General features: G+C 41.0%; 3 protein-coding genes across 3 annotated transcripts; 1 reads left to right on the forward strand and 2 right to left on the reverse strand.

Annotated features, from left to right (window-relative positions):
- The first annotated feature begins 4,084 nt into the window (after window positions 1–4,084).
- Window positions 4,085–5,056, forward strand: LOC101401620 (olfactory receptor 6Z7-like). The gene is given in 1 exon segment (XM_004439225.2): window positions 4,085–5,056. A coding segment is annotated over 1 exon segment (972 nt).
- A 5,745-nt stretch (window positions 5,057–10,801) lies between these two features.
- On the reverse strand, window positions 10,802–11,740 carry LOC147912700 (olfactory receptor 6Z7). Its single transcript, XM_087421067.1, has one exon. The coding sequence runs from the start codon at window positions 11,738–11,740 to the stop codon at window positions 10,802–10,804; it is 939 nt and encodes a 312-aa protein (XP_087277193.1).
- A 9,602-nt stretch (window positions 11,741–21,342) lies between these two features.
- On the reverse strand, window positions 21,343–22,829 carry LOC101401089 (olfactory receptor 10A7-like). The gene is made up of 2 exons (XM_004439223.3): window positions 22,750–22,829; window positions 21,343–22,369 (listed from the first exon to the last, which is right to left on the reverse strand). The coding sequence occupies exons 1-2, from the start codon at window positions 22,827–22,829 to the stop codon at window positions 21,343–21,345; spliced, it is 1,107 nt and encodes a 368-aa protein (XP_004439280.3).
- Between the last annotated feature and the right edge of the window lie 292 nt (window positions 22,830–23,121).

The following is a 23,121-nucleotide window of genomic DNA, read 5'->3' on the forward strand; positions in this document are numbered from 1 at the left end:
AAAATATCAAAGAGACTCACATGAAGTAAGGGTAAGTGTGTTTTTTGTTAAATTTATGTTTTATTTGTGTATGTGGTGCTTGTACGTGTGTGTCTTTGTGACTGGGCCACAATGTGAAATGTATTTCTTATTGTGGGTCATGGTAAAAGTGCTTGACGGCCACTGAACTATATCATACTGCATCTAAATTGACCAGTACATAGAATGTAGGCAATAAATGAAAGCTATCATTATATAGTATATTTTTTTGATTCCCGATGGAAATAGTAGTACTAACGTAAGTAACGGGTAACTCAGGCCTAGAAAGACTAAGGATCTTACTCCTGGTTACACGGCTAGCAAGCTGCTGGTCATAAAGTTTTCTATGAAGGCAAAAACTAAGTCAACCATAACCACATCTCAGTCCCTCGGTGCAATTCAAGTGTGACAAATGTTTATGGAATAGGCTTAAAATCTTTGAAGCATCCCCACAGAATCCAGTACCTTTTAACATACACTTATCAGTTCTTCAGCAGACTAATCAGGGGCATTTTAGGGCATCTGAAGTTATCAGAGAGGAAAGATAACCCCAAGGAGTCTTCGTGAAGAAGTGAAGTCAAGAACAGGGGTACATAGAAGGGAAAGAAGAGCAGAAGCAGAATGAGGGATAAAGCAGGCCAGAGAAGAAAGGAAGTCCAGCGGAGGAGTGCAAGTCCGTGGCAGGAGGCTGTGGCAGGAATTCATTTTCAGGACCAAGGACAGCGCCCTGGCCGCCTTGTTCAGGACCAAGGACAGCCCAACCACCCAGGTGACCTTGTTCAGCGCTAACAACATGCACCCCAAACAGACAGAAGATGACCTGATAAGAGGTTTAAGCAACAACTTTGAGCCTCACTGTGCTCATGCAAAAAATGAGGTATTGTGCCAAAATACCAAGATGAAAGTTTCCACCAAGAATATATCTACCTTCTTGGGTTAAACTGCATGTCTATAATTTTAAATAACACTAACAACAACAGCAAATAATTTATTGCATTCATTTATTCAACATTTTTTCATCTGTTACTTGAAGGGGACTATCTTAATGATCTCATCTATCTTTGCCTAAACCAATAGACTCGGAAGGAATAATCATTTTTTCTTAATTTGGACGTATTGAGAATTAAGCATTTTCAAGGGGGAAAACTTACTAAAACAATCGAGGGAGAAGGCATTAAAGCATGCGAGAAAAAATATAGTATTTGGATTAAAAGGGATCTTCATACTCATACTCGATGTGTGAATTGGGCCATGTTTTAAAGAGGGGAGGGTACAGATACATACAAGTGCATGAATATGCTGGCAGTATTTCTGGAAGAACCCTCAAGAAGCTGATAACAGTTGTTACCTCTGAGGAAGAGAGAATGATGCTGGAGTGGGAAAAGTCACTTTTAAATTTTATGTTCAAAATTAACATACATAAAGTTGACTTTTTTGCTATACAGTTATATGAATTTTAACACATGAAGCTATTTTTATAAGTGGCTTTTGTATAAATGATGAGTAGATGAAAAAGAAAATATGCAGCACAGGAGTAGGTTATAAACATAACAATGCAGTGAGGCCCTTGTATTCATTAACCATTTTAAGAAGAATATGACTGTTTATCTTCAAAGCCTCCTGTGTGCCCTTCCCACCCCATTCATCCCCGCTAAGAAGTAACCACTATCTTGAATTTTGGGTCCATTGATCTCCTACGTTATTTTACCATATATTTCTTAAAATTTTTGCACGGTTTGATTTTTATGCTAATGGAATTATACTGTTTGCATATTTATGTAACTTTTTTTTGCTCAATATTATGTTTCTAAGATTGATTCATTGATGATGTTAGATGTGGTTCTGATTCATTCATTTATTTACAGAATAGTATTCCAGGATATAAAGAGATCACAATTTACTTATCAATTCTACTGTTGGACACTTGGCATATTTACAGGGTTTTTTTGCTAGTAAAACAGTGCTTCTATGAACGTTACTATGGATATATGCTTAGACATAGAATTTCTGGGGTATAGTCACATCTTAAAATTTACTCGAAGTGCCAAATTATTTTCTGAAGTGATTACACCAGTTCAGACCTCCAGAAGCAGTATATGAGAATTCTCATTGTTAAACTTAATATTTTCAGATGTTTATATTTGTGCCAATTCCACAGGTGTGAAATGGCATCTAATTTTGGTTTTAATTTCCATTTCCTTGGTTCCTTACAAGATAAGCATATTTCTATGTTTTGAGCAATTAATTATTCTCTGGTGAGGTATACATTCAGAACTTATGCCCACTTTTCTACTAAAAAAACCATTTTGCATATAAATTGACCAATTTCTTTGTGTATCCTACATAGGGATCCCTCCTAACTTATACATATTTCAAGTATACTTTTTCTAGTTTGTGACTTTTATTTTAGTTTTCTGCGGTGATCAGAATTTCTTTTGATGATTAGAATTTTTACATTTTAAAGTGGATAAGTTTTAAATTCTTTTCCTTTATTCTTATTGTTTTCTACTCCCAAGGTCATAAAGATATACTTCTATGTTTTTCTCCAAAATTTCAGAGATTTGCACTTCACATTTATATTTTTAGTTCACCTGAAGTTGATATTTTGTGCATGTGATGTGATATAGGGTTTCAATTTCTTTTTATTTTTCTGTACAGACAACTATTCAAGAACCATTTGTTGCAAAGTACATCCCCTTCTCCGCTTATCTTTAATACAAGTTATGTCATAAATCAAGTTTGTATATATTTTTGGTGTGTTTCTGGGCTTTATTCCATTCTTTATTCTGATTGTTTATCTCTGAAACTTAGTTTTCATTTGGAGTGTTTAACTTAGAAACTAGAACCCTATGACCTAGAACGTATTGGGGTGATGCGCTACTGGGAAGTGGATTTTGCTCAGCACATGAATGGAATAAAATGAATTTCTTCCCCCTCCAGACGTTGTTAACCATCCTGTTTTGCTTTCTCCTCAGCCCTTATTTGCTGAAATTCTGTATTTGTCTTTTTGTTTGCTTTCTCTATACCTCACTACCTAGAATATAAATTTCAAAAGCTCACAGACATTAGTTGTGTTTTCTATTTGATTTCAGGCATCTGGTACATAATATATACTAAATAAATATTTGCTATTGAATACATATGATAAGTCAGAACTAAGTCCAAATAGCATAATCTCCACATCTCAGTTGCCTAAAACTCCAGCTGAATCCCCAATATTAATGGCAGAGGCAAAGGACCCCTACTTCTATAACTTCACCCTTTTGCACAAGTTACTTACTGCCTATGAGTTTCAGTACACTCATGTGTATGAATAGGTAAAATAATGCCTTTATTTTTGTAGGGTCATGAAAATTAATTGATCTCCATGTGTTTAAAAAAGGCAGCACAATGCAGGAGTACATAAGTGATGCTCAACATATGTAGTTTCTTTCCTTAAAAAAAAAGACGTGTTATCTTTCTGGAAGGTGTCATCTTTACAAATATTCAGGGAGGAAATTTCTCATTGGTCTTTTTAGAAAAACTGTTACTGTTAGTACTTTTCTCTAATAAACAATGGCAAGTTTCCTCTAGAAATTCAGTCCAATTAAGAGAGGTATATGTCTCAGAATAAGGGAATTGTGAGTCTTCCTTTATTTAAAATAGTGCAGACAACCCCTGATGTCCTAGGAACTGTTAATAAATAAAAAAAAAAGAACTCCAACCTAGAGAGCGTCACTTAACATCATCAAAAGTAAATAAATAACAGTCATGCCTCACTTTATGAAGCACCTTCTCGTCTATTGCCAAGTTCGGTATCCATAAGGACCAAGAACTTCATGGGGTTAGATTTCACCTCCATTTTACAGATAAGATAACTGAGGTTCATAAAGATTGAGTGTCTTGCCAATGATCACAGATTTAGTAAGTCCAGTGTAAGTTTCCCATTTCTGGTCTTGCAATTTCTCAATTGCTCCTCACTGGTCCTCCTGACAACAGCCATCATGGCAAAGTCATATTCGCCATAGAACCCCTAACCCTATGGCCACGGTCTCTACAAACGGTCTCTATTTCTTTCTTCACTTAGATGGAGAGGTCTCTGGAATTGGCCAATATGTCCAGAGTCCAAGAGTTTATCCTACTGGGTTTGTCTGCCAGGCAAGATGTAAGGATTGGCCTATTTGTCATCTTTATGACCCTCTACCTGCTGATCCTCCTGGAGAACATGCTCATCATCTACCTCATCTGCAGTCACAGTGAGCTCCACAAGCCCATGTACTTCTTCCTGGACAACCTGAGCGGCCTAGAGATGTGCTACGTGTCAGTGACCATGCCCAGCCTGCTCGTGGGGCTGAGGTCCAGTCTACGCCATGTGTCCTTCACAGCCTGCATAATTCAGCTTTTTTTATTCGTATCTCTCATTTGTACCAAGTGCACCCTCCTGGCTTCCATGTCTTATGACCGCTATGTGGCCATCTGTCATCCACTCCACTACCTGCTCTTCATGAGGCCCCAGGTCTGCCTGGGCTTGGCCGTGTCCTCATGGCTTGGTGGGCTGCTGGTCTCAGTGGTTAAGACATCATGCATTGCCAGCCTGTCCTACTGTGGCCCCAATGTCCTCAATCACTTCTTCTGTGATGTTTCCCCTCTGCTCAACCTGTCCTGCACCCACGTGGCCCTGACAGAGCTGGTGGACTTCATCTCCACCATCTTCATCTTCTGTGGGTCATTACTGATTGCTCTAGCCTCCTATGCGGCCATTGGGAAGGCTGTGCTCCACATGCCTTCAGCTGCTGCCCGTTGCAAAGCCCTCTCCACCTGCGCCTCCCACCTGATTGTGATGGGCATTTTCTACTCGGTGGTCCTTTTCACGTATTCCCGACCCAGCCGCGTCGAATCCACAGACCTCAACAAGATGCTGTCAGTCGTCTACACGGTGGCCACGCCCACGTGCAGCCCTATCATCTACTGCCTGCGGAACAAGGAGGTCCACGCAGTGCTGCGGAAAACCCTGCACTTGCGGTGAGTCTCTTCAGCGAGAACTATTTCCTGCTCCTGATTTTAAAACTTTCATGGCCAAAAACACATACACAAGTTTCCAGGGCAAATAGGAATCTAGAGGAAAGGATTTGCAACATAGTGTTTAAAGACTTTTGAGAATAAATGAGAAAAATATGAATACCCCAAGAGAAGAATAGGAAGAAAACGGTCATGAACAAGAAGGTTATTGAAGGAAAAATATAAGTGGTTGATACCCTACAAAAAGATGCACACTCTAGTAATCCAAGAAACGCAAATTTAATCAGAAGACAGAAATGTACTCCTTGCCACCTGAAAAATATTATGTATATATAATACTAAATATATGTACAAGAATGTTTACTGCAAAATTGTGAAATTTGGAATAAACGTTATTTTATTGGAAATAATTCAAATACCCACCAACAGGATTTTATTTAAATATGTTATGTTGTATCCGTACTATGAAATAACGTGCATCCATTAAGGAGATTAAACTAGACCTGTAGATACTGTTGTGGGGAGATGGTATATTGTTGAGTTAAAAATGAAAGAAGCAGTATATGAGTATGTCAATGTTTTGAAGAACACTAATGGGAAGCATACTAATTGCAATAGTTATTTATGTTAATATATACTTAGAAAGGAATCTGAGAGGATATATGTCAAACAGTTATTAGCTGTCTTTTTAGGCATGAAACCATAGGGGAACCATATTTTCTGTTTTATATATTTGAATAATTTTCAATAAGCTTATATTACCTTTTACCAATTATAATTGAATAAATAAACAGAAGAGAAAATAGAAATTCAAAGAATGACTTTCTGTGGAATGACTTGCTCATCAGACTACCATATTTTTAATTTTTATATTAAATAATAAAAGTTTACCTTGACAATGCCTCAAGGGAGACAAGCACGTTCTGGTGTCATTTGTGAGAGTACACATTGGTACAATTTAGAAAGGCAATTTGTTAATAAACACAAAAAGCCTTGAGAATCTGAGAGCCTTGCACTCATCAATTCCACTTTGGGAATTTATCCTGAAGAAAAAAATGAAAGATATGGGCAAAAGTTAAGCTACAAAGATACCCATTCTGAACTATTTCCACAAAGACACATAACCCATTGCTCATCGAAAAAAGATGATAGAAATGGCCAATAAACCTATGGAATGATGTTCAACCTCCACCACTACTAAAGAAATGAAAATCAAAGTAATAAGATGCACTTGCACATATCAAATTGAAAAAAAATAAAAGGAAATCATTTGAGAAAACCCAGGTTTGGTTGGATGTGGGGGAAAGGCGTTCTCTTAAACTGCTGTGAGAATGCAGTTTGAAGCAGTGTTTTTGGAAAATAATTTGCCAATATTGATTAATTTTAAATTCGTATACACTTGACACAGAATTACCATTTACCTTCATGCTATAGACATTGAGATAGTCTTTAATGTTCTTCACTGATGTTCAGCAAGACGATGAGGTCCGTGCTTCTGTAGCGTTCTCACTCTGGTCTGTATTTTCACCTTCTGTGAATGAGAGCCACAGAAGAACAGAAGAAGCCCTGCACTGTGCATGGGAATTGGGGCAATTAGGGAAAGCTCCATAAAGGAGGAAACCAGAAGCTGGGCCTTGAGGGTGTCTGCATTCAAAGGGAGGACAAGGAAGATCACCGCATTCCTAGCTGATGGAACAGCATGTGCAAAGGCACCGAGGTGTACATGTCTAGGTAACGTGGGTCTAGTGTGGCTGGAACTGAAGCAGCATTTCGGATCTTGAATTCCTAGTCAAGGAGGTTCAGCTCTATCTTATGGACAAAAGACAGAGACTAAAGTGATTTTTTAATGTTGAGAAATACATTTTTATTACAGAAGCAATACATGCTTACTGCAAAAAAAATTGACAAAATACAACAAAGTTAAAATGAAAGCAAAGCGCAACCCAGGGCCTTCCACACAATGGCAATCACCATTAACATTTAATAGTATTGATTTTCAAATGTTTTCCTATACACATATACTCACACATTGCACTTAAAAATTAAAACGTAATTACACTGTATATGTTGTTTTATAACTTGAATTTTCCACATCACAGTATATAATTGACATCATTCAAGGCAGTAAATGTACTTATGAAAGTTATTTTTCATGACACCTTGGGAATCCCTCTGGTGGCTATACTGCAGTTATTGTGACTACTTCTGTCCCTATTGTTGAATGGAGTTTTCTCCCAATAGTTCTCCGTTAAAAGCACAAAATGCTATGAACATCCTTGCAATTACATTGTTTTAAGGATCCTAAGTTATTTTCCTGCAAAAATATTTTAAAATGGTATGCTGTCAAAGGCCATGCACATTCAGGATTTTTGTGCATATTGCCAAATTGCCCTCCAGAGACACTGTACCAATTTCAGTTAATAATTTTTATTATTACTGAAATTAGCAAAAAAATGTTTTCATTCTTGAATTTTTGGGTGTGCCTCCTCAAATAAATCTATGCAAACATATGTAGACATATCTAGAATTTTTGTCTCTAAATTTTTAAGATTTAAGCATTTATTTAAATTTTACTCTAAAATTTTACCTTTCACTTACAAATACATCAAGCTTCCATGTCAATATAGAGAGATATAACTAATTCTTTTTTTAAAAACAGCTTCATAAGATTTCGCAATACGGAGGCAACATAACCTATTCGGTCATTATCTTATTGATCAATATTCACTCTTTCTAGTTGGGGCCACTTAAAACAATGCTGCAATAAATATCCTTATACACATATTTTTATAAACCAGTGCTTTAATTTTTCTATGAGATATTTGCAAAAGTGGAGGTGCTGGTTCAAAGTGTAGGCAATAGATGATAGATGATACCAGGTTGCTCTGCAAGAAGGCCCTAACAATTTATGCTACCACCAACAATCTACGAGAGAGAGTGCCCACTTTCCCAAAGCTACCTCAGCTCTAGGTGTCAACAATCATTTGAATTTTTCCTGATCTGATAGAGCGATGGTATAACTTATCATACTTAGCATTTCTCCTGAGTACCAAGGATATTTCTTAGATTCATTGGTCATTTGCATTATCTCATCTATAAATTGGCATTTATAACTGCCTTCCCTACACTGACATACATATATTTTAAAAACAGGGTATTGAATGTTTTGGGAAATAGTTTGACAGTTCTTTAAAAAGTTAAATACAGAGTTGCCATATGACCCAGCAATCCCACTCCGAGGCATATACCCAAGAAAAATGAAAACATGTATCTACACAAAAAGTTGTATACAAATGTTTGCAGCAGCATTATTCTTACTAGCTAAAACGTGTAAACAATTAAGATATCCAACAATTGATGAGTGGATAAACAATACATGGTATAATATATGACAAACCCACAGCTAATATCATCCTCAACGGTGAAAAAATGAAAGCTATCCCTTTAAGAACAAGAACCAGACAAGGATGCCCACTGTCACCACTCCTATTTAACACAGTACTGGAAGTCCTAGCCAGAGCAATCAGGCAAGAGAAAGAAATAAAAGGGATCCAAATTGGAAAGGAAGAAGTGAAACTGTCACTATTTGCAGATGACATGATTTTACATATAGAAAACCCTAAAGAATCCACCAGAAAACTTTTAGAAGTAATAAACGAATATGGTAAAGTTGCAGGATACAAAATCAACATACAAAAATCAGTTGCATTTCTGTACACTAACAACGAAGTAGCAGAAAGAGAAATCAAGAATACCATCCCATTTACAATTGCAACAAAAAGAATAAAATACCTAGGAATAAACTTAACCAAAGAGGTGAAAGATCTGTACACCGAAAACTATAAAACATTTCTGAAAGAAATTGAAGAAGACACAAAGAAATGGAAAGATATTCCATGCTCTTGGATTGGAAAAATTAACATAGTTAAGATGTCCATACTTCCTAAAGCAATCTATAGATTCAATGCAATCCCTATCAAAGTTCCAACAACATTTTTCACAGAAATAGAACAAAGAATCCTAAAATTTATATGAAACAAAAAAAGACCCCGAATAGCTAAAGGAATCCTGAGAAAAAAGAACAAAGCTGGAGGTATCACACTCCCTGATTTCAAAATATACTACAAAGCTATAGTAACCAAAACAGCGTGGTACTGGCACAAAAACGGACACACAGATCAATGGAATAGAATCGAAAGCCCAGAAATAAACCCACACATCTATGGACAGCTAATCTTTGACAAAGGAGCCAAGAACATACAACGGGGAAAAGAAAGTCTCTTCAACAAATGGTGTTGGGAAAACTGGATAGCCACGTGCAAAAAAATGAAAGTAGACCCTTACATTACACCATACACAAAAATTAACTCCAAATGGATTAAAGACTTGAATATAAGACCTGAAACTGTGAAACTTCTAGAAGAAAACATAGGCAGTACGCTCTTCGACATCAGTCTTAGCAACGTCTTTTCAAACACCACGTCTGACCGGGCAAGAGAAACAACAGAAGAAATAAACCAATGGGACTACAGCAAACTAAAAAGCTTCTGCACAGCAAAGGAAACCATCAACAAAACAAAAAGACAACCTAACAATTAGGAGAAGATATTTGCAAACCATACTTCTGATAAGGGCTTAATCTCCAAAATATACAAAGAGCTCATGCATCTCAACAACAAAAAAACTACCAACCCAATTAAAAAATGGGCAAAAGACCTGAACAGACATTTCTCCAAAGAAGATATACAGATGGCCAACAGACACATGAAAAGATGTTCAAAATCACTAACTATCAGGGAAATGCAAATCAAAACTACAATGAGATATCACCTGACACCCATCAGAATGGCTATAATTAACAAGACAGGAAACAACATGCGTTGGAGAGGATGTGGAGAGAAGGGAACTCTCATACACTGCTGGTGGGAGTGCAAACTGGTGCAGCCACTATGGAAAACAGTATGGAGATTCCTCAAAAAATCAAGGATAGAACTACCATATGATCCAGCTATTCCACTGCTGGGTATTTATCCAAAGAACTTGAAAACACCAATTTGTAAAGGTACATGCACCCCTGTGTTCATTGCAGCGTTATTCACAATAGCCAAGACTTGGAAGCAACCTAAGTGCCCATCAAGGGACGAATGGATAAAGAAGCTGTGGTATATACACACAATGGAATACTACTCAGCCATAACAAACAATGAAATCTAGCCATTTGTGACAACATGGATGGACATTGAGCGTATAATGCAAAGTGAAATAAGTCAGAGGGAGAAGGTCAAATACCGTATGATTTCCTTCATTAAGTAATAGATAATAACAACAATAAACAAACACATAGGGACAGAAAAAAAAACAACACATGGTATATCTATACAATGGAATATTATTCAGCCATAAAAAGGAATGAAGTACTGATACAAATTACAACATGTATGAACCTCAAAAATATTATACTAAGTGAAAGAAGCCACACAAAATGCCACTTATTATATGATTCCATTTATGTGAACTGTCCAAAACAGATAAATCCATTGAGACAGAAAGATTATTGGTTTCTTAGGGCTAGGGGGTGGGGGATTTGGAGTGACTTCTAATATGTATGGGTTTCTTTTGGTTGTGATGAAAATGTTCTGGAATTAGATAGTGATGATGGTTGCGCAACTTTGTGAATATACTAAAAAACCACTGAATTGCACATTTTTGAAGGGGTGCGTCTCAATAAAACTGTAAAGTATTGATAACTTGAGGTCTCCCCCATGCCCTGGTCAGCTGATCAGCTTCAGGACCAGTGTAGAGTTCTTTGGAAAGCTGCCTGGACCTCCTTGTTCCGCAGGCAGTAGATGACAGGATTGCACGTGGGCGTGACCACTGTGTAGATGACAGACAATACCTTGTTGAAATCCATGGCTTCTACGCGGTTGGGACGGGCATAGATGAATAGAGTGGCTGAGTAGAAGATGCCCACCACTACCAGGTGGGAGGCACAAGTAGAGAAGGCTTTGTAGCGGGCAGTGGCTGATGGCATGTGGAGCACAGCCCTACCAATGGCCACATAGGAGGCTATGGCCACGAGGAGGGAACCCCAGAGGATGACGATGGCAGAGATGAAGTCCACCAGCTCTGTCAGGGCCACGTGGGTGCAGGACAAGTTGAGCAGAGGGGAGACATCACAGAAGAAGTGATTGAGGACATTGGGGCCACAGTAGGACAGGCTGGAAATGCATGCTGTTTTGACCACTGAGACCAGCAGCCCACCAAGCCACGAAGTCATGGCCAAGCCCAGGCAAACCTGGGGCCTCATGAGCAGTGGGTAGTGGAGTGGGCGACATATGGCCACATAGCGGTCATAGGCCATGGAGGCCAGGAGGGTGCACTCCGTGCAGATGAGGGAGATGAATAAGAAGAGTTGGGTCATGCAGGCTGTGAAGGGCACATGGCAGGGTCCAGTCCACAGCCCCATGAGCAAGCTGGGCATGGTCACTGACACGTAGCACATCTCCAGGCAGCTCAGGTTGCCCAGGAAGAAGTACATGGGCTTGTGGAGCTCACTGTGACTGCAGATGAGGTAGATGATGAGCGTGTTCTCCAGGAGGGTCAGCAGGTAGAAAGTCAGGAAGACGGCAAACAGGACATCCCTTATGTCTGGCCTTGTGGACAAGCCCAGCAAGACAAACTCCTGAACTCTGGTCATGTTGCCCAGCTCTAGTGACCTCTCCATCCAAGAACAAAATGCATCTACAAAATATTTTGCAAATATATCTTTCTACACCTTGCCTTACCCTAGATCCAAGCCATTATCTCACTTGAGTAAATGACATAACCTCTTGCCTGGTTTCTCTGCTTCCATCCTTGCCCTCTACAGTCCATCTTTCTTCACATAGCAGCTAGTGGGGTCTTTCAAAATCATAGATAATATAGGGTCACTCCTCTGCTTAAAACTCTTGGCAGATTCCCCATTATTCTTAGAATAAACATCATGTTCCTTATCATGGCCTTCAATAAGTTTTCAATGTCTTATCCTCATATCAACCTTCCTTGGAAATCCTCTGTCAAATCCTGTGTCATTATTTTCTATTGCTGTATCCCACTACTTCCTTTCAGAGAGATTGTTATTATTTTAAATTTCTTGTGTGTTTGTTCAGTTATTCAATGTCTCTCCAACTGGATTGTGCACCTCCTGAGGGGGTCTGTCTCACTCAGAACTCTCTCCTCAGTACCTAGCAAAGGGGCACATTGCCTGGTAAGTTATAGGTACTCAATACATGTTTATTCAAGGCGTGGTGGATGAAAGTTAGATTTCCAAGCATCACACTTCTCAGTAGGTGAAACAATAAACCATAGGGGATGTTGGCTGGGAGCATTGGGACTCTTCCTAGGTGACCTTCTCTTCGATCTCTGACAGTTGTCAATTTGGAAGGGGGTCAATAATACGTGGTTGGAAGGACACTCACCTTGGGGTCAGAAATCCTACCTTATCTACATGTTACAATCTTTAGCACACTGCTTGATTTATGCAAGTCTTAGTTTTTTTTTCCTCTGTGAAATGGGGAGAATGATATTGGTTCCCATGAGATGCTGTGGAGATTACATAAGAAATTTAAAAGGAAAATTCTAGGGGCCAGCCCCGTGGCGTAGCAGTTGAGTGTGCGCACTCCGCTGCTGGCAGCCCAGGTTCGCATCCCAGGTGTTCACCAACACACTGCTTGTCAGGCCATGCTGTGGTGGCATCCCATATAAAGTGGAGGAAGATAGGCATGGATGTTAGCCCAGGGCCAGTCTTCCTCAGCAAAAAGAGGAGGATTGGCGTGGATGTTAGCTCAGGGCTGATCTTCCTCACACACACAAAAAAACAACCAAAAAAAAATAAAAAGAGAGTTCTGTACAAGTGAGTTATTACCTTTGACAAAATTGCATCAGTCATTTTTTGGTGGTATTTAAAAAAACAACACTACAGTGGACTTCAGTAGTTCTCCTTGATACCTTGGAGTAGAGAACAATCCTTATCTCCCTATTCTGAAATTCTTCTATTGATTTGATGACATTTGTTGATAAAATTTACCACCATTTATTAGAGAAGAGATTCAGCTATGGTAATTTTCTAGAAAAACAAATGGAAGCTGGATTCTCGATTTCTTCTGGAGAGAACTATATCTCCTCCCCTCCCTCTGGGAAAAAAAAAACTCTCTTATTATAAAGATGGAGATAACATTTATTGCATATACCTATGTCCAGGCTGGGACCTTTAACAAATGATTTCATTCATTTTTCAATACCCTGCAAAGTAGGTGTCATTTTCCTTATTGTTAAAGATGAAAAAACTGAGTTTCCAAAAGGCTACAAGTACAAAGTGAGAACACTGGGATTTTTCAAGTCAGTCCTATCTGATTTTACTACCCATCAGTGCCTTGCGTGAGATTGTGTTGTTTATGAGACACACCCTTGGCCTGTTTGAGAGTTGCCTTAATTCTCCTTGCTTTCACAAAGCCTTCGTGGATACAGCCTAGCAGCTACGTCTATCCCAGCTGCACAGCACAGATGACGCTTACTCTAATCCTTCTGCTTTTTACAGGAATCTTCTTTGGAATAAAACAGACATATCTTTGAATCCTGAACATGCCACTTCCTCCCTAAGAGGTCTTTAAGCAAGTCACTTAATCTTTCCGAGCCCCAGTTGGCTCATAAATAAATTCTGGGATCCTGAGTACCAGAGTGAAGACTGGCAATAACAGTAATTCTCATTTACCAGCATTTACCAAATTCCAAATATTGCATCAGGTGATTTTCATTCATATCATGTCCCCATCACAACACTGAGAAGTAAGCATCGATGTTCCCATTTTACAGATGTAGAAACTAAGAGTCAAAGAGTTAAATATTTTCCACAAGGCCTCTCAATGTGTAGTAGAATACAGATTCAACTTCCCAGGAGTGGCTGGCTCCTTAACTGGTTATTTTCTCCTTTATCTTTTGGGGTTTGGGGTGAAATTTTCATTTCATTTTTTTGAAACATGTTGGCCAAAGAGGAAAAGAAAATTACTCTTCCACTCTAGAAAGGGAATGTTAGGGCTGGAAGAGCCATTTGAAGGCATTAAGTTTGACATCTTCATTTTCTATAGGAGGAAACTGAAAATACCTACACAGATGCAAGGGTTGTGGTTGATGTTATGATTACATAGTTAGAATGGATCTGAGTTTCCCAAAATATCAGATGTGAAGTGGCTATAGCTACATCAGCTTGAGATCCTGGACAAAGACGCTATGGGTAGGATCCTATTTCATAATTCCAGTGACCCTTTGGAGTAGTCTTTCTTAGCCCCATTTTACCAATGAAGAATCAGAGGCTTAGAAAGTGGAGGGCGTTGCTCAAGGTCCCTCAGCAAATTACGGAGCTGGTACTCTATTTAGTTGGGTTTACAGATGAAGATCTGCATTTTGGAGCCATATCTATCTGGTTACTTCACTGCTCTGAGTCTCAATTCCCTGGGTTACACATGTAACCTCGGAGAAGATTAAACAAGACACTGAGGTTAATACATTTAATGCTCAACTGAAGTCTGTTCTCTTCAGTCCAGTAGTGGTTGGAGCTGTCCCCAGTACTGAAACAAGCACCTCACATCCACCCTGAGAGGGTTTTCCCGCCCGAGGCAGCTGTCCGTGGTCCTGAACATGACTCTAGCCACGCAGCTGTAGCACTGCATGGTGGAGCTTCCCATGGTTCCACACAAGACTTCCTCAACTATCCTCTTCCCTTTCTGTTTCCCTCCCCTCATTGGAATTTTCTTTTCCATGATCCACTTTGTCTCTGCTCCTACTTCGGTTAATAATTCTTCTCTTTGCCCCTGCACCAGACTTCTGCTATGAAGTTTCCCATGAGTCAAACCTCACAGCCAGTCACCTTAGATGCCAAGAGGTGTTTTTTGCTTATCTCATATGAGACCCAATAAATTTAACTTTAAAAGTCACTTTGGAATTCTTCAGCCCAAAATCAGAGTGTACAGTGACTGGGATTTTTGTTTCATCCAATAAACATTTATCAAGCAACAACAATGCACTGTCCACTGTGCTAGGCACAGTGGGGATATGGAGATGAACAAGATGTGGACCACCCAGAGGAGTTTTCTATCTGATTCTTTCTTATTGGCTAATCTTGGGCAAGTTACTTTACCTGTCTGACCCTCAATGGCCTTTTCTGAAAAAAAGATAGGTGGGATTATCTTCATCTCAAATTATATAATATCTCCATTATTAACTAACCATCAGATAGACCTGGCTCTGAATATTAGATCTTCCACTTAATAGCTGTGAGACTTCAGACAAGTTATATGTCCTCACAGAACTTCAGTTTCCTTATATGCAATTTGGGGATTGTTTTAGTACTTGTAGGGTTGCCCTGTGCCAAGTTTCTCACACGTGATAAACAATAAATGTTATCCATTATTATTAAATAGTACACCAACTAAATATAGGTATCATTTTTATGATCTATACATTATTTCACTAATCCAGGCTGTAACCACTCTTTGAGTGAAGTTTTAGGCTCTGCATTTTGTGGAAGAGGAACTAAAGCTTAGAGAGGTGAAGAAACTTGACCCAGGTCACATAGATAGTTAGTGGCTAGTCCAGGAGTGGAACTTGGATCTATTTGATTCTAAAGCCAGTGATCATTCTTCTATAGTTTGATGCCTCTCTGTGTGAAAGATGTTGCATATGTTTGAATCTGTACAGTGAAGCTGTCCTTTGGCCTCACCTCCAAATTGGATTTCAGTGCTGGTGTATTAATCTAATTGGTTCCAGCAGAGGAGGCAGTCATAGGAACAACAAGGCAGGGCAGAGGTTTGATGAAGGAGTATTTACTTCTACAAGGAAGGACTGGGAAGACCTCATGTAGGATCCGACATTTTAACTGAGCCTTGAAGGATTAGCAGAAATCTGAAAGTTAGAAAATGGGCAGAGTGATGGGCAATCCTGGAAGAAAGAACCACACTAGCAAAGACACAAAGACGTGACCACACTTTGACCAAATTCACTCAGCTAGCTGGGAACTTCAGCCCAGGTTTTCAGCTCCCAACCCAGCTACTCCTTTTCAGTAATCCCTGATAGGCATCTTGGTATGGTAGAAAGAATTCAGGCTGTAGAACCACGTGGACCTGGACTTTAACTCTAAATCCTCTCCTGCTTACGTCTATGAAATTGAGCATTTTTACTTGCTCTTGCTGACCTTCAGTTTCTCCATCTGTAAAACAGGAATTGTATTTACAACCACATCATAGGATTATTGAGAGGATTAATAGAGATAATGCAAGGAAAGCATTCAGCAAAGCACCTGACATAGAATAGATGTGCTATACATACCATTTCTTTTCTTCTCATCTTGATATTCCCTTCCCTTTGCCCCTCAAATGTGCTAGTCTCCTTACCTGAATAGCTCAAGTGAGATGGGTCTATCAGAATGGATAGCGTTAGTCTTCTTCTTTCTTTAGGGTCTCTGCTCAGTGGCCATATGGCCTGAGAATCCACAGATTGGGACAGAATCTTCAGGAATGGAGCCAGGGGGTTCAGTAGCCAGAAAACAAGGATATCTCCTTGAATTCATGGCAGGCTGGAAGGAGCTGTCCTTGGTCCTGAGCTGGAGTTCTCACCAGATCTCACACCTTTACCCACTGCATAATCTGAACTGTGTGTTGTATGGGCACTGCCAAGTTGCCTCCATTCTCACAGCCAGTAGGCAAGCAGAGGAAGCCAGCTTAAACCAAACCTGTGGATCTCTGAGACCTCCCTCCCCTAATCTCTGTGGAATTAGAGAACAGATGGGAAAGATTTTTTTCTGAGTCTCCACTGGGCTTGAGGGAAGAGGGTAAAGGCATCCCTAATTAGGAATCCATCTTTAGGCCATGTCAGTAAGTGTTCATTGATAACCTACGGTATGCTAGAATGTGTTCTGCATGCTAGGAACACAAAAATAAATCAGACTTCCCTTCTGCTTCCAAGATCTGTGGTAAAGGCAGATATGGAACTACATGAGGGCCAGAAATTGGGGAAGCAGAGAGGAGACTAGTTTAGTATGGGAACTTACAGTATGGAGACTTTCAGGAGAACGTGGTAACTGAATTGAAGGTTCAGGAAGACTTCTAAGATTATTTCCACTCAGCACAAGTCAAGAAAGACTCCATACTTAGAGCAAACACTTATTAGGTCATATGCAAGATACTTTTAAAGCCCTCTCTTCTTTGTCTTCTGTATGAACTAAAAATTTCTTAGCATGATATTTCAGGCCCTACATTATGTGTACCCAAGCAAGTTTTCCTGCCTCGTTTTCCATGATTCTCCACTGTCTCCGACTCCTCCCCATGCCTGGAGCACCTAGTTCCCTTTCATACTTCCCCATCTTGGCTTATTCTGATCCCTCTGCCTGGGATCCCTTCCCCTGTCCCCCTTTCTCCTGTAGAAATATGATTCATCCTTTGAGGTTGAATTATTTGGAAAAGCTATCACCAGCCTCCTTTATCACTGATCCCAACCCCCTCTTTTTTTCTTTATGGATTTTTTAATTGGTAAAATACATTTATAAAATTCACCATTTTAGCCATGTTTATAAGTGTACAGTTCAGTGACATTAAGTGCATTCACATTGTTGTGCAACCATCACTGCCATCCATCTCCAGAACTCTTGTCATCTTGCAAAATGGAAATTCTGTATCCACTAAACACTGACTCCCCATTCTTCCTTCCCCTGGAAACTACTGTTCTATTTTCCATCTCTATAATTTTGATGACTCTAAGTACCTCATATAAGTGGAATCACACAGGATTTGCCCTTTTGTGTCTGGCTTATTTCGCTTAGCATAATGTCATCAAGGTTCACCAACATTGTGGCATATGTCAGAATTCCTTTCCTTTTCAAGGCTGACTAATATTCCATTGTGTGTATACATCACATTTTGTTTATCTGTTCATCCGTCAATAGGCACGTGAGCCCATCTCTTAGCTATTGTGAATAATGCTGCTGTGAACATGGGTGTACAAATATCTCTTTGAGACCTCACTTTCAAGTCTTTTGTGATCCCAACCACCTTTTGTTCAATGCTGCCTGGGGCTAGTTGGATGTCTTTAGATCAGGGGCCTATAGGGCTGGACCCAGACCTAGTTAGAGCTCATGGACATGAGAGTGGCTTCCAACACCTGACAAGTTCTGATGAGGGGAATTATGGTGCCTGTTTCTATTCAAAGAAGCTCAGCTCAGCAATTTGGGTGAATAAAATGGGTATTCTTAGGGCAAACCACATCTAAGTCAGGTAAGCACAAGAGTCAGGGTCTTAAGGCTTTGAGTCCTTAAGGTTTTGCAGAGAGACTCAGGTTAAAATCCCGATAATGTCAGATACTAGTTGTGGGGAAATATTTCCCCTATAACTATATCTTTTGTGTTAAATTTAGTTGGCATCATCATGCTTTATTAGTTGAGGGCTTGGCGTGGATTTTCTACCAATATAAAAAGATTAAAGAAGTGTCAACATTCTTGGAGGAAGTTTATAATTGTTTAAATTATGAAACAAATATTTGCTTTGTATAAGAAGTTTGAATCTTACGGAAGTAAATACTCCCTTTCCAATTTCAAATCAGGTATTCATAGGTAATATAGGAAACAGTTGTTGCATATCTTTCCAGAAATTTTTCTATACTCAAATATATATATAAATATAGATATAGATAGATAGATATAGACATGTTTTTGTTTTTCACAAACGGGATCATGCTATGCATACTCTTTTATAACTTTTTTCTTCAACCCTATATCATGGTTCATCTTTCTATATCAATATATATAGGTGGCCCTCATAATTTTTAACAGTTATATAGTATTCCATTGTATATTAGGCACCACAATTTGTTTTACCAATCCCAATGGTATAAATTTAGGCTTGCCCACATTTTTTTGCCATTCTAGACAATTCTAAAATGAAAATTCATGTACAAATATCTCTATGTATTGGTACAAGTGTAGTTGCAAGGTAAATTTCTAGATGTGGCATTTTGGGATCAAAAGAAATATAAAATATAAATGTCAAGAGATACTACCAAGTTGCTCCCTAAAAATTTGTTCTGATGTACCCTCCTATCAATATTGAAGGAGAGAGGAGAATATTATTAATAAATACTTATTAGATGTTAGCCCAGGGCCTATCTTCCTCAACAAAAAGAGGAGGATTGGCATGGATGTTAGCTCAGGGATGATCTTCCTCACCAAAAAGAAAAAAAAAACACTTATTAGAGAAGCATCAGATAAGTTAGTACTACACTATAAGATCCTTGAAGAGAGGATATGGTCTTATTCATTTCATCCAAGGCATGCAGCATTGGGACTACTACATAGCACTTGCAGAAAGGAAAGAAGGAAGGAAGTTATTCCGAGAGAAATGTGAAGTAGAGTGAGCATGACTTTCAGTATCATGACATGGATCTGAAGGATGAACACCAACCCCAAACTCTAGCTGTGCCCAGCTGAAAACAGGCCATGAGTTGAGGCTACTGTAAGGGGTAGGGAGGAGGATGAGTCAGGCATGCACTGAATTCAGGACTGGGATAGCTTATTTGATATCTTGCCTCCTTCAGTTGCAAGCAAAAAAATCAAACTCAAAATTGATTAAGATCAAAAATTGGAATTTATTGACTCACGAACTGAACATCCAGGGTAATATGGCACAAAGAAATTCAGATACTGTAATAATGATGTCAGGATTCGGTGTCTTTCTCCATTTTATAAATCTTCGTGTCTTTATATGCATTTTATTCCAGATAAACTCCTTCTAGGTGCTTCTTGGCAAGTCCATGGCTACATCCAACCAGTCTCAAGTACAACAGAAAGAGAGCCTGTCTTGCCCCAGTGGGACCAGCACAATTATTGAGACTTATCTTGACTGGACTGACTTGAGTCCTATGCTAATCTCAGAAACAAAAATCACTCACAGAGGTAAAATACAGCAGCAGCTCCAGGGAAGGGTCAACACCGTCTGAAAGAGCTAGAGCGAGGAGCAATGGCTCCCCCTCAACCCGGAGGAGCCACTAGTCAGCAGAAGGGGAAGTGGGTGATGGCACACATTGCTGTAGGTGTCTTCCACTCCAGCTGTCTTAAGGCGTCACATCAGTGCTTGCCGTCCTATTGACACTGTGGAAGGAGATCACAGGCCTCTCAAAGAGAGAAAGTCCTGAGAAGCATATCTGAGTATCATTCATTCTTTATTCATTCTTTCGGCAAACATTTAATGAGTGTCTGACACTATGTGTCAGACTTGGCGCCAGGTGTTGAGGATTAAATAATGGGTAGAATTAGACATGATTAACTTACAGTTTAGTAGGGAAATGAGAAACATTAACAAAGTCATCACACAGATACAATTAAAATTGTAACTGTGTAGCCATTTTTCCAAAGAAGACATACAAATGGCCAAAGGTGCATGAAAATCTGCTTGACATCACTAATCATCAGGAAAATGCAAATCAAACCACAATGAGATATCACCTCACAGCCTATTAGAATGCCTATCATCAAGCAGACAAGACATAACTGCTGGAGAAGATGTGGAGAAAAGGCAACCCTTGTGCACTGCTGGTGAGAATGTAAATTGGTGCAGCCATTTTGGAAAACAGTATGGAGATTCCTCAAGAAATTAAACATAGAACTACCATATGATCCAGCAATGTCACTTCTTGATATATACCCAAAGGAAATGAAAACAGGATATCAAAGACATATACGCACTTCCGTGTTCATTGCATCATTATTCACAATAGCCAAGACTTGGAAGCAACCTAGCCCATCAACAGATGAACGGATAAAGAAGGTGTGGTATATAAAGAAGACGTGGTATAGATACACAATGGAATACTACCCAGCCATGAGAAAGGAGGACATACTTGTACTCAAGAATAATTGCAAAAAACGTTGCACGGGACATACTTATACTCAAATGTTATTTATTATTTGTCTGAAATTCAAATTTAACTGAATGTCCTGCATTTATATTTGCTAAAGCTGGCAACACCACTTCCACAGGAAGTGTGCTATTACCATGCTTTTAAAAACAGATACAGCTCATGCTCCATTACCAGGAACAGAACTATCATGCTGAATAAACTGAGTCTTCCTGAATGATGGCTGGATTCAAGACAGCCATCAAGGAAGTGTTGGTGCCACTTCCAAAAGAGAGAATCATAGGAGGAGAATCAGCAAGAATTCAGTTTAGTGCACAGTGAGGCACCTAAAGACCACTCCAGGTAAGAGAGTCAGGAAATGGCTGGATGAATGGTTATGGAATCACGCGGAGGTCATGGAATATGGGATCCTCGTCTTTGAACACACACGCGCCCCAGGGCAGCCTTCACCTCCTTGTTCCGAAGGCTGTAGATGAGAGGGTTGAGCATGGGGGTCACCAGGGTGTAGGAGAGGGACACCACCTGCTTGCTCTCTGGGGAGTAGCTGGCCTTGGGTCGCAAGTGGATGACCCCCGTTGTGCCATAAAACAGAACCACCACGATGAGGTGGGAGGCACAGGTGGACAGGGCCTTGTGGCGCCCTGTGGCTGATGGCATCTGCAGGACAGTGGCTAAGACTCCAATGTAGGACGCCGCTACCAGACAGAAGGGAACCATGATGACCAGCACTGTGGCTGCCAATGCGTTGGCCTCAAAGACCCTGGTGTCCCCACATACCAGGCTCAGCAGAGGGGCGATGTCACATAAGAAGTGGCGGATGCCACGTGGCCCACAGAAGGGAAAGTGGAACAGCCAGATGGTGAAGACCAGTGACACGGGGACTCCACCTAGCCAGCACGTGGCAGCCAGCAGGCGGCAGAGCCGTGGGCTCATGATGGCGCCATAGCGCAGGGGCCTGCAGATGGCCACGTAGCGGTCCCAGGCCATGGCGGTCAGGAAGAAGCACTCGGACGTGACACAGGACAGCAGAAGGAGCAGCTGCAGGGCGCAGCCCGCGGGTGACACGCCCCGCCCGGGCCGCAGCAGCGTCACCAGCAGCCGGGGCACGATGTCCAGCGAGAAGCAGATCTCCACCAGGGCCAGCTGGCGCAGGAGGAAGTACATGGGCGCGCGCAGGGCCGGGTCCAGGGCGGTCAGCAGCACGAGGAGCGCGTTGCCCAGCAGCGCGAGCAGGAGCACGGCCAGGAAGAGCGCAGCCAGCAGCGGCCGCAGCGCGGGCACGTGCGCGAAGCCCAGCAGGACGAACTCGCGGCCAGAGCTCTGGTTGGCCCAGGGCGGGGCTGCGGGGGCGCCCGGGGAGCCCAGGGCCACCGGCATGGACCCAGGGGGGACGTGGGGACCGCGCCCGGGGGCGAAGAACCTGGGGGAGGGGAGGAGGTAAGAGGAGCCGTGAAGAGGAGAATCGCGCCTGCCTCGCCTGTGTCCCCTGCAGCGCGCGCTGCACAGAGCAGCGGAGGAGTCCTATTAAAAGGCAAATCAGATCACGCCGCACGCGGGACCCTCCTTGCACGCCCAGTGAACGTGGAGTGAGATCCAACGGCCTTACCAAGGCCCACGAGGCCCTGGCGGGCCCCGCCCACCTCTGTGACCTCGTCTCCACTGGGCTCCTTCCACGATGCCTTGTCCTCCCTCAGGGCCTTTGCACTGGCCCGTCCCTTCCCTTGAGAGGCTCTTTCCCCGGATGTTTGTATCACTGTTTCTCCTTTACAACAGTGATACCAGCCTGTGTGGAGTGGCTACCTTCCCATCCCCGTCTCTTTCTGATCCTCTCGCTCACTAAATCCAGCTTCAAAGACTTCGTTTTCCGTGATATCTGCCATTTCTTTCCCACCTCAGGGCCCTCTGCTTCAGACGCTTCTCCCCTGGGTGTTTGTATAACTGTTTCCTTCTCCTCCTACAAATATCAGCTAAGATGCCCCTCCCCCTGAGAGAGTCCTTTCCCAGGGACCTGCCCCCCAACTGTCCACACACTGGTCACTCTCTGTGATATCATCTCGCCCCTGAAAGCGCATTGGAAGTGGCCTGGGTCATCTGCTTACTTGTTTATCGTCTGTCTGCCCCACTAAGAGTGTCACATCCATGAGGGCTTTTCTGCCTGGTTCAGTGCTGTGT

Source organism: Ceratotherium simum, chromosome 33 (assembly GCF_057802395.1).
Source record: "Ceratotherium simum simum isolate JZ-2026a chromosome 33, ASM5780239v1, whole genome shotgun sequence".
In the NCBI taxonomy this organism is placed as follows: domain Eukaryota; kingdom Metazoa; phylum Chordata; class Mammalia; order Perissodactyla; family Rhinocerotidae; genus Ceratotherium; species Ceratotherium simum.